An 11,533-nucleotide genomic window follows, 5' to 3' on the forward strand; every position below is an offset into this window, starting at 1 on the left:
GAAGAGGATGATGTGGACAAAATACTAATTTGCCTAATAATTCTGCACTCCCTGTAGTCAGAATGGACACTGAACGATCTCCAGCCTACTGGGACAAACGGTGCGTGATGGTTGACTGTTCTCGTGTGGGAACAGCACACATAATTGTTTGGTGAAGTTCCAGCAAATGAGTGGGCACTCATGTATGCTGCTTCTTGCATGCTCTACCCAGGCAGTTCCCTTGCTTTAAACAAATGCAATATTTCCAGCAGTGAGAACGCATCTAAAGTAGACTATCACCTGGTGTGTGCTACATATGAGGTAGGGCAATTACCACACTGACAATCCATGGAGGTCATGTGTGAAAACAGCTACGGGTGCTAAATCGAAACCAGACCCAGAACTGAAACTTGAAGGGTTTCTATCTGACACATTTGGCTTGTGATGAAGCACAAAGATAAGTGGAGATACCCCCAGAGGAGCTGCATTAGGATTATAGTCATTACAGGTGGAAGCAACTAATAATACATTCCCCAAAATAACAGCAATATCATGATACTGAGTCCTACAGTTCTGGACACACTGTAAAACAAACATAGAAGATACATCAAATATCTGTATAACTAATAAAAAAATGTCCCTAATGAGGCTATCAGCAGTAATTATATATTTATTCGCCACACTGTGTGTGTAATCAATATTTTTCAGTTTAATTAGTGTGATTAATAATGCCACCGATGTGCTTTTCCCTGCTATCTGTGCTGTCTGCCATTTTCACCGTGTGAGTTTCTTCTTCACTGTAGCTTTGACTTTACCCTCAGTTGATTAATAAGTATCACCACAAGCAGTCATGAGGCACTGGTCAGTGTTTCAGAGCACTGCATGCTTTCATTAAAATTTTGTAATTTGGTACCAGAACACTGATAACATGAAAGCATTATTGCAAGAGGAAGAAATGTGCAATACTAACATGTGAATCTTAATATTTCAACCTTCATTTAGGGTGTTAACTCTTGAGATGATTTCTTTCATGACATACTAAATAGGGTTAGTGGTAGGAGAAACTGGAGGCCCTGTAGAAAGCCTGCACAAGAACAGGGAGATGATATAAACACTGTACGAAAGAGTGTTGCCTGGATTTGAACCCCTCATGCTGTGACAGTGCTAATAGCTCAGTCACTATGCTGCCAAACACACTGTGTTATATTATGTTATATTTGTGTTTATGGAGTCTTACCCAGTGCCTTGACTGCTATCTGCCTTGTCATGGATGGTGGAATATAGATGCAGACAAGGTCAACATCTTGATGCAGCAGGACGTCGTCAGATCGGCTGGTGTGAAATGGGATGCCGAGCTCCTTTGCCAAACAGCATGCTTCCTCTTCGCTTCGCCCCCAGAGTGCATGAACCTCAAAGCCTTCAGCTTTTAGCAGTGGGACCAGCACTCGGGCCGTACTCCCCGTGCCAAACACACCGACTCCCGGCAGCATGGTAGAGCTGCTCAGTGGGACCCTATGTGTGAACCATCGCCAGTCACTCCAGCATCTCAACAGTAAATCATCCACTAGCTTTTCAAGGCCTGTGCTGTTGATTTTAGCCTATAAAACAATTAACAATTGAACAGTTAAAGAGCGATCAACCTTTATCCAATAACATAACAAAATCCTGGGAAATAAAAAAGCTCTTTGTGAATGCAGCACTAAGAAATGAGAAGGAGTAGTGAATGAGTGCTTTACCCGTTTATCCCAGCTTTGACTGTATCTGCAGGTCTCATGAAAGTTCAGCCCAGTTTTTCTTATCAGACCTCTGTGACAGGCTCTCATGCCATGTCCTGCCACATACTTAACATGCCTTTCCTTGTTCACACCCACTGAATGTCAATGCCATCTTTTGTCTTTCAACCAGGCTAAACATAAAAACCAGCAGCCAGAACAATCTAATTATTTATCGCTCACTTAATGTTGTTCTGAAAGTTATAAATCACCTGAACCAGTATGAGTTTACTCCCTTGTTTTCCTGATCTGGAATGATAATAGACTGGTGACTGATTTAAATAGCAGGCCATATCTACATTAAATACATATGCATAAAAATCAACTAAGCTGAAAAACATACACAAAAACACAAAAAACATATCCTTTTAATTCAGAGGTTTTCCAAAAACTTTATAATTCAAAGTAAAAAGTGAAATTGATTTATAAATATTAAATGAACTAAATGTACCACTACAAAGACTACAGTCTTTGGGGACTGAATGTGGACTCTTAGGGAGGAGTAAGGGAGGAAAAGGAAAGGAATATGCTGAGAGGAGAAACAGGAGAACAGCAGCTTTGGCTCAGCTATGAACTTCTCTCAAGCCATAAATTGCTGTACCTATTTTCCGTTTTCCTAGCAAAATATAAAGAAATGCGGGGTGTGTCCATATTTAGCACAGTGCTATATAGGTGAACAATGAGCAGGTCTATCTTGCTGACTCTCCCTGTGGCCATGATGACTGTACAACAGAAGGGTGACGGAGGAAAGTCTGCGTGCCCCTGCACCTGCATTACCTGTGCCACCTTTGGGAACCTTCTCTCGTTTAAACCGCATCCGCGCCAGGCTAAAGCAGCCGAATGCAGCTGAAGTCTCTCACACACCGACAACACTGGCAACTGAGCCGTGCCGTGCCGAGTCGAGTCAGCTAGACAGATGAGATATCAAAGGCATGACACACGGACTCGTCGCTTTCTGAATCAGAAGTAGTAGCTCGGGATCAGACAAATGTCATAAAACACTGCAAACTTCCTCAAAGTGACCACGTCTTCGTTTCAAACACGCGTACTGCTACAAGTGCACACACACCTACACACACAGTGAGCTAGCTAAACAGTCAGGTTATTGATAACGTTAGCTAGCACGTTCAGCTAGCTGGCCAGACAACCGCAGAGCGTGCACAAAAAACTCCCAGTAAACGCAGATACTTCTCGGGCTCACTGTTTAGCGTTAAAGTATCTACAAACGGGTATTATTTAAAACAAATCCCAAGTGAAAAGCAAGGAAACGTTAACTACCTACTGTATTTGGCAGCACAACATCAGCGACGTCGGAAGGTGTCGAGCCGGGCGCTGCCCAGTTGCTAATGGTAACTTCAGCAGCAACAGCAATACTGTGACGGGAACCGGACATACTAAAGCTGTGAAGATAGGTCACCGGCGGAAAATCAACACGGGGGACTCATAGGAAACACGTTATGTTTAAACACAAAGATACTAAAAGTTTCACGAGACCTTGCTTTTAAAGATATTTTTTATTAATGTATAAATACGTCTCACGAATAAAATATGTGCCCTTGCTGTTAAGGCATTACTTTAACTTTCAATAGTTTTCCCATGATTCAGTGCGCTACCTGTACAAATCCCTCAGTACGTCGACTAGTTTCACTCGTTTAATCTAAAATTTTTCAATTCAGTTTTATGTAAATCGCAACAACAGTTGCCTCAAAGCTTCTTCCAAGTGGGCAGTCGTCTACCCCAAAGCAGTTATCTCACTTGTTATTTTTAACCATTACCAAAACTCAAGGCGTAGCTACCACTCCAATCTAAATATATCGACAAAATAATTTGCTTGCTTTGAGACGAAATTAAGGTTTAAAACGGTTAAAAACTCTCTTAAAACTCTCTGAAAGTTATAGCCTAATTCTACCACGTTTGCTATTGCAGTGTTTTCCCTTGTATTTCAGTTACTTTAGTGACATCCCTCTCATATAATGTCTCCGGTTAAATGTATTTTGATAATTTATTCTGGTTAATTTTATTTGACAGTATTAGTTACAATTGCACAGATTTCACAGAAACAAACTCAAATATATATTCAATATTTGTTTGTGGAGAATCAATAGTGATTTTTGTTTGTTTTTGAATGGAGGGCCAGTAACATATGTTTCAAATAACCAGATAAGTGCCCTGATGCAAGTATAATAGCAGGACCTTACTTACTGCAACGCAGATACCATTTTAAATGTATCTTTTTTCCCTGATAAGAACCCATTGTTAACTCTTAGTTTATCTGTTGGCACCATGAGCAACACACTAGACTTTAAACTTGTAGAGGTGTGTGTGAGCGCTCATGTTTAATGCTGCTGTTGGCAGGGGTGACTTTGGTTTACATTCTTTTGCCTCAGCCTTTTCAAATACAATTTATTTTTAAAAATGCTTTTAAACTTTGGTGTTTACTTTGTGAAATGATCTTAGATGAATACGGTATGAGGTTTATTTGGCTACTACAGATTTACAGTGTGTAAATAATAAACTAAATCTGCAGAAATAGCTGTGTGATGATGATCAGAAAAGTGACACCTGCAGCGTCCAAATCCACAACCATCCAGCCAACCACTAAACCAGCCAAACACTAAACCAGCACAGGAGTGCAGGAAGAGTGATCTACAAGGCCATCAGGTGGATGATAATGGTTACTACCACCTGGACAGTGTGGCAGCTGACATGGAAAGATGAACAAACAATCCAAGGAAACAGACTGAAAATCAGTCTAACTTTAAATTAGTGAAAAATACCTGTTGATACCTTTTTTGAAATTCTCATAAAATACACACATGATATATCACCATGAGTAAAGTAAAGTAAAACACATCTGGATCACAAATCATCCAACATTCAATATTGTTCACTGATTTCACCATATTTGCATTACAGTGCAGAGGTTTGGGGCAATACTCATAAATGTTTGCTATCATCAATCTAGGTCCATAAGGATAATCCATAAAACTGGCTACAGAGATCATACAAATCCGCTATTCTTAAAATCAAAAATACCAAAATTCACAGACCTGGTTCATTTTCTCACAATACAAATTATGTATAAAGTAATAAACGACCTACTTCCTGACAGTATTCTCAAATTGTTTTCTAAAAGGAAACAGGGATACAATTTGAAGGGGGAATTAAATTTAAAACATCCTTGTATCTGTATAACATGACAACGTTTTTGCATCTCTGTGTGTGGAGGGAGGCTGTGGAATAGAGTGAAGAACTGAAGCAATGTCCCAGCATGACTCAGTTCAAAATTGTGGTTTTTGCAAAGTAAAGGAAGGAGGTAGGGCTCTGATCGGGTGTTCTCACCCACTATTTTCACAACAGTGATGTGTATATATGTGTAGGTGCACAAGTATGTTTATATAAGTATATATTTAAAGTATAAATGTAAAAATATAAAAATAGATAAATAAATAAAAAACACATGTAACATGTAATGTAATTGTAATGAAGAATTTCTGATGGACAGGGAAACAGGAAGAAAAAGTGTAGACTATTAATTACTAAATAGTGAAAGGGGGTGGGATTAAATAAGATTATGCTTCTTCCTTTTTGAACATGTTATGAGTTATTTATAATTATTGTTTTCCTTTTGTTTTGCTGTGTTTGTTTGTTTGTCTCTTTTTTCTGTTGTTGTACTAATTTAACATGTTCAAAATAAAGATACAATACAATACAATACATCTTCTGTGGATGCTTATTAGATGTAAGTTGATTAGATATTTATACTGGTGGGGATGCACTGTTGCTATTATTAACGGTGATTTCACCCCAAAATATGACATTTACTGATGACAATGGCTGATTGTGTGATTAAGGGGGATAAAAGTTATAGGGTGAGACAGAGGCCTATGATCTGCTATAGCAACACCTAAAAGGGCAAGCCAAAAGAAAAAGCAGGACATTAAATTATTAGACTTGAATTTCATAAAATTGCTCCATCTAAAAAGTTTTTTATTCTCCATGGTTATTTCTGATTGCACATATGTATTAATCAAATTTTACACTATTGTTATTCTGTATTTGAAGTTTTCCCCCAATTAGACTTAGGTTGCTTTAATCAGTTAATCATCAGCTGTAACTGAAAACACCTTAGTTTGTGATTCTAAAAATTATTTTCCTTTGAGAAGAAAATAGAAGTCTGTCTGCATCTATATAAAAATATAATTGTTTTACATTAAAATACAGCGTTTGTTTTAAAAAGATCAATAATTAATTAAGTTCTTTTGTTTTTTTTAACACGTTGATAGTATTTTCTTTACACACACGCATACTTGAACGGTGTCATTACACACACTGACCAGCAGAGGCGTTATATCACTAACGGTTATGGACAGGAAGCGCAAGGAATTGTGGGACTTTTAGTTCTCAGTGGTGGACGATTACCCTGATAACAGAGCTAAGAACAAGAAAAAACATTTACCGTTGAAAATAAAACAGCATCCGTGAATTCATCATATGCAAGAGCTTCGTGTGCTCCGCGGCCGGCTAATCTCGGATGGATTTAGTCGTCGTACGAAGGAGAGCGCCTCACTTTTGCTAAAAAATAAACAGGAAGTTGTTAGCGTTGTGGGACGTGTAGTTCCGCTTGCAGGCCGCCGATCTTGATAACATAGCATAGAATAAAGAAACAAAAATAAAATAATCTTAAGTTCACCCGAAGGCCGCAGATTTAGCCTCGGCGCTGAAGTAAATATGCCTGGGTTCACCTGCTGTGTCCCCGGCTGCTACAACAACTCGCACCGGGACCGGGAACTGCGCTTCTACACGTTTCCTAAGGACACCGCTCTCAGAGAGCAGTGGCTGAGGAACATCTCCCGGGCCGGGGTCAGCGGCTGCTTCAGCACCTTCCAGCCGACTACGGGGCATCGAGTCTGCAGCGTGCATTTCGCCGGCGGGAGGAAAACCTACAGCATCCGGGTGCCGTCCCTCTTCCCTCTGCGAGGGGTGAATGAGCGCAGGAGTCGGCGGGGCAGAGGCAGGAAAGTATCCGCGGCGGTTCCCGCGCCCGCCGCAGCTGCGACCTCCGGAATTGTTGTCACCAGCTCCGTGCTGGGCAGCACCGCAGAAGGAGCCGAGGCCAACGCAGGCGGGGAAGCGAGCGACGACAGCATCACCGTGGTGCAGATTGGCCAAAACGGGGAGTACTTGGGCACCGCGCGACTGCCCGTCCAAACGGAGGGGACATCTTACACGGGGCAGGTCGGCGGTACAGCCGAGGTAACGGCTGGCGACTCACAGGTGGACACCTCATCCGCGGCGGCACCGGTGCAGTATGTCAGCGTGACCAGCAGCCCGCTGGACCACTCGTACTCTCTGACCACTGGCACCACGTCGGCCGAGCTACTGAGGAAGCTGAACGAGCAGCGGGACATCATCGCGCTCATGGAGGTAAAGATGAAGGAGATGAAGGCGACCATCCGCCAGCTCCGGGTGGCGGAGGCCAAGCTGCAAGAGGAAGTGCGGGAACGGGACCGGTTGCTGTACGGCCACACGGTGGCTGCTAACGTTCGGAAGAAAATCTGATGGGATGGGTGAACATCCCCGGAGACGAGCAGATATACAGACTCAGACTGACGGAGAGCAGATGGACAGCAGATCCAGCCCCGATTTCTACGAAACTGAGAGCGATGACAATTTATTTTCAAGTAGAGCTTATTTTTATTTTTATTTGCGTTTAATTTTTTTTGTAGGCTGGCTAGTTGATGTAGCTGATAGTAATAAACTTACTGCTAATCTAATTGAAACATGCACAGTCTGCCTCTGGTCTGCAGCCAAACCAAGATCACATGAATCCATTCAGACAAGACTCGTAGTTTGCACAGACTCACATTTCCGACTTATTTATGACGGGACAGACTGAGGGGACACCGGCGAAGGACATGCTCAAAACTGCCTAGCTGCATAAAATGTTTTTTGTCCTTAGGCTGTTTTTGTTTTGTTTTTCCAACAGAGTTTAGGAGCTCTTGTTGCAAAAAAAAAAAAAAAAGGATAACACCTCACAATAACATGCAAAAATGCGCCAAGATGAAGTATTTATAGGATTTTTTTTTAACCAAAACACTAATCTTGGCCTGCTTAGGGTTGTAGTGAACTAAATAAAACTCTACCGCGACTGTTTCAGAGTTGCCTTTAAAGGTACCTTAAGATTATTTCCATTATTTTCGTTGCTAGAGGTATTTTTGCAACTGAGAAGAAGAAAAAAGACTTGAAGAAATTCCTCAAAGCTTTAAAGGGCACTTAAAATTAATTCTTATTAAAGGATGCTTCTTGGGGACGTTTTTTCCCCTAGTTTTGGGGGAAGCAGCACCTACTTCTTTTTCATTTTTTGGGTGTGATTTAAACATTTTACGTGCCTCTTCCCTATTCTTCACACAGATGTTTAGTTCCCACATATTTGTCCTGTTCATCAGTGTTTTAAGCACAGGCTATTACAAACATTTCATATTTTTGAAGCTGATCTGGCAGCTCATTGTTTAAGACTGGCAAGTTATTTCTCAAGCCAACAAGCATTTTGTCTCATAGCAGCATTTTAGAGACTTCTGGTGGGGGAAAAAGGATCTGACAGTGTTTCTGTTGTTTTCTTTTTAAACCTTCATTGATATTGGGGGGGTGGAGGGGTTTGGCTCATGTGATCTCATCCCCGGACTGCGGTGAGGGGTTTATTTTAAAATGACATGAAGATTTGCAGTGGCTCTTGTAAGTAATATTACAAATTTTTTCAGCTGTGTTGAGTTGTGGACAAAATAATACAATTTGTATGAAATAAACTTATAAAAGACTCGTGTTGGAAACCTTACAGTTTACGATCGTCGCGTAAAGTGCAGTGATCTTAAAATTATTCACACCCAAAATTTAATTGGATTTGAATTTTCCCCCGAGTGGGTGACAGGTCTGGTCTGCCAGTTTACATCATCATCATCATTGTTTAGCACTAGTGGTGCCTTCACAGATGCACAGGATAGATAATCTGTGCAGATTAATAGCTCTGCATCATAGAGATGCTGACTTTGGGTCTACAAATCTCTCTTTAACTCACAGGATGCATAGTATTACTTCTATCAGGAAGTTAAAATTTTGAGGGGTCAGAAAACAGCTTTATATTTTACGTCACTGTCCAGGCTGGATCTCAAGAACATATTAGAGTTTTTGGATCTTCTTTGTGTGTTTTCCTTTCTTTTCATGTCAGAGTTTTAACTTGCTTTTGTGGCTCTGTTTATAAACCCGTGCTCTGACTGTTGTTTGAATCCAGCACCACCTGAAAACCTGAATGTGATGGCCATCTTTGGCCTGGTGAAATCATCTTTCTAATTACACTGTATGTTAAATTCTATTTCTAAATGTCTGAGAAGCTGTTTTTACCAACTTAGCTAAAGTGAGTGAGAAGTGTTTTTGGCCCCACAGTATTTTGTTGCTCTTCCCCAAAGTTTTACACAGTTTTTTGCTGGCATTACATTCAAAATAACAGAGATAGGACTTTATTTAAAAAATAAATCACGAAGCTGAAATGCACAAAACTGAAATTTCTAATATAATATTGCACAAAGAAAACAAATGAAATGTTTTCTCGCTTAAATGTAATGAGTGCCTTCTGTTTATGGCTTACACTGAAACTGGGTTGTATAATGTCAGAACAAAAGATGAATTTTTTATATATCTCTCTCTTTGCTAGTGTAAATAACAAGCCTAAACGGATTAAAGAACCAACTCACCAAAGAGAAATCACTCCTCAAAAAATGATCTCTAGTCATATTTTGCTTCAGATTTACTAAATTGTTAAATTAAGACCCAATTTGTCAATAAATGAGGATAATTACTAGAAAATAGTGGATTCAAATTACACATTCTGACTTCTTGCTTTAATGCAAATGTGATTTCATTTTTAAAACAGCAAAGTGTCATATTTTAGGTGACTGGAGGTCAAAGAAACTGATTCGTCATCTTGTCCAGTCCAGAGTTTCAGGACAGGAATAATCATCTGTACAGTCGGAGCCTGAAGCATGATTTTTACCCTCTAGATGGCGCTAGGATAAAAGCTTGAAGAAGAGAAGCTTCAGCTCCTCTCTTTATGACCTAATTTGCTTGATCTATCTATGTGTGTCTGCTGGCCAATCTGATGCTCATTTGCTTAATTGTTACAGATTTTAAGGAAGTGAAATTATCTAATTATCTTAACACGAACATAGGCATGTAATGCAGTTCCACCGCTCACACTGGAATGGGTAATTTTTGAACACCTAATGTATTAATGTGAAACAGAGAAAGGGGGAACGATGGATGAATGGATGGAGAGAGAGCATTGGAAAGAGCGAGGATCCAGATCCTAATCTCATCTGGATTTATCTTTTCTACTCCCTACAGTGTTGCGTAAGGCCTTAATCCAATGCTGTCAATCAAACTTACACAACTCTATCTTCCTTCTTGATGGCTGTTGCCGTTTACCACTGCAATCAGGCCAAATGACATCTTTTCAAGGCAGGTTTCATTGTTTAGGTACAACAATGAAAGCAACATGTGATTCTGAAATCCACTGAAATAAGACTTTCTGTATATAAACATGGAAAATCTTTGAAGTGTGTCAGAAAGGGTGCCTTTATTATAAGTAATCCAGGTCAAAGTTTATAGTTTTGCTGGTCATGATCTAAAAAAAATTAAGGAAGCAATGTTAGATTTATAGAAAAGAAAGTTGCATGACATCATTTTGCAATTTCCTATAGCTATATAATAATCCACCTTTATCTTTCAGTGTGTGAGTCTAGATCAGGCGGGGTCATCCTTGGACAGCTGACAGTCTGCAGGATTGCCATTTAAAAACTCTGTCATATCCTACTAATGCTGCTACTGCATATTTTGTTTTTAGTGTGAATACTTAGTGTGCTACATGTATATCAATATTCACATCTTGTGTATATTGTTTTACTTGTAAACTGAAATGCTTGAAACTTTTTCTACACTATTAATTAGGCTTTCAGTTTCCTTTAGGAACATACTTTTTGATAATAATAATTACTGAATAATATTTAATTATTTGAATAATTCTTTTGACATTTTATATTGAGCTTCTATTCATCAGATTGTGTTTAAATACTTTGTGACACTTTAAAGCTTTGACTTCCTGTATTAAAAGAATAAGAAAAAACTACATTGTCCTTTTAAAACAAATCGAATAAGGAATATTATATCTGGAATCTTCTGCGACCATCGTCTCAACTGCTCATGACAAAGCAAATCGCAGCTCTCTGCAGAGCTGTCCAGGAAAGAGCTGGTGGGATCATCACACAACAAGCTGGGTGTCCTGCGTGAGGCAAACAGGACAGTTTCGCAACAGCAAAGGAACCGTGCATGGATCACGGCTCTGAGCTAAGTGAAAGAAGAGGAGGAGGAAAACGGTCAGCGCAGCACTTCACAAAAGTTGTCAGCAGGAGTCCTCTTTGAGGAGAATCTCACAACAAAAGTTGTTTTCAGTGTGGATTGGTTTTAATTTAAACATAAGGTCCAAACATTTAAATATAGCCTCAGGATAAAGTGCAGCCATTCAGGGGTGTGGCATTAGGGATGGGCACCGGTTCTGACATAAACGGTAGTAACCAGACCGAAAAGCAGCGCACATTTCGGTGCTTTATTTCGGTGCTTTTTTTTCCTGAGCTGTGATACACTTCTAGCCAATCATTTTACGTTTCCGAGGATAGTAGGCGGGGCCAGGTACGTACGTTCTTTTATGCAGAGCTACAGATTAAAAATGTCCA

General features: G+C 40.0%; 2 protein-coding genes across 2 annotated transcripts in view; one reads left to right on the plus strand and one right to left on the minus strand.

Annotated features, from left to right (window-relative positions):
- The window catches only part of gfod2 (glucose-fructose oxidoreductase domain containing 2), an 11,657-nt gene extending 5,388 nt beyond the window's left edge, over positions 1 to 6,269 (minus strand). The window contains exons 1-3 of the mRNA XM_013913029.1: positions 6,211 to 6,269; positions 3,034 to 3,151; positions 1,217 to 1,577 (exon numbers count right to left, since the gene is read on the minus strand). Coding sequence (XP_013768483.1) covers positions 1,217 to 1,577; positions 3,034 to 3,151; positions 6,211 to 6,245 — 514 coding nt within the window. The 5' untranslated portion in view covers positions 6,246 to 6,269. The remainder of the gene's footprint in view (positions 1 to 1,216; positions 1,578 to 3,033; positions 3,152 to 6,210) is intronic.
- Positions 6,270 to 6,480: 211 nt separating this feature from the next.
- Positions 6,481 to 7,730, plus strand: thap11 (THAP domain containing 11). The gene has a single exon (XM_005741669.2). It carries the CDS (start codon positions 6,483 to 6,485, stop codon positions 7,311 to 7,313), a length of 831 nt encoding a protein of 276 aa, XP_005741726.1. The 5' UTR covers positions 6,481 to 6,482; the 3' UTR covers positions 7,314 to 7,730.
- The last annotated feature ends 3,803 nt before the right edge of the window (positions 7,731 to 11,533 follow it).

Source organism: Pundamilia nyererei, unplaced genomic scaffold (assembly GCF_000239375.1).
Source record: "Pundamilia nyererei isolate P.nyererei 1_Seehausen unplaced genomic scaffold, PunNye1.0 scaffold00112, whole genome shotgun sequence".
NCBI lineage: Eukaryota > Metazoa > Chordata > Actinopteri > Cichliformes > Cichlidae > Pundamilia > Pundamilia nyererei.

Bases quoted from the DNA above. Each gene is read 5' to 3' on its own strand.
- thap11 (XM_005741669.2), top strand. From the start codon at position 6,483: ATGCCTGGGTTCACCTGCTGTGTCCCCGGCTGCTACAACAACTCGCAC.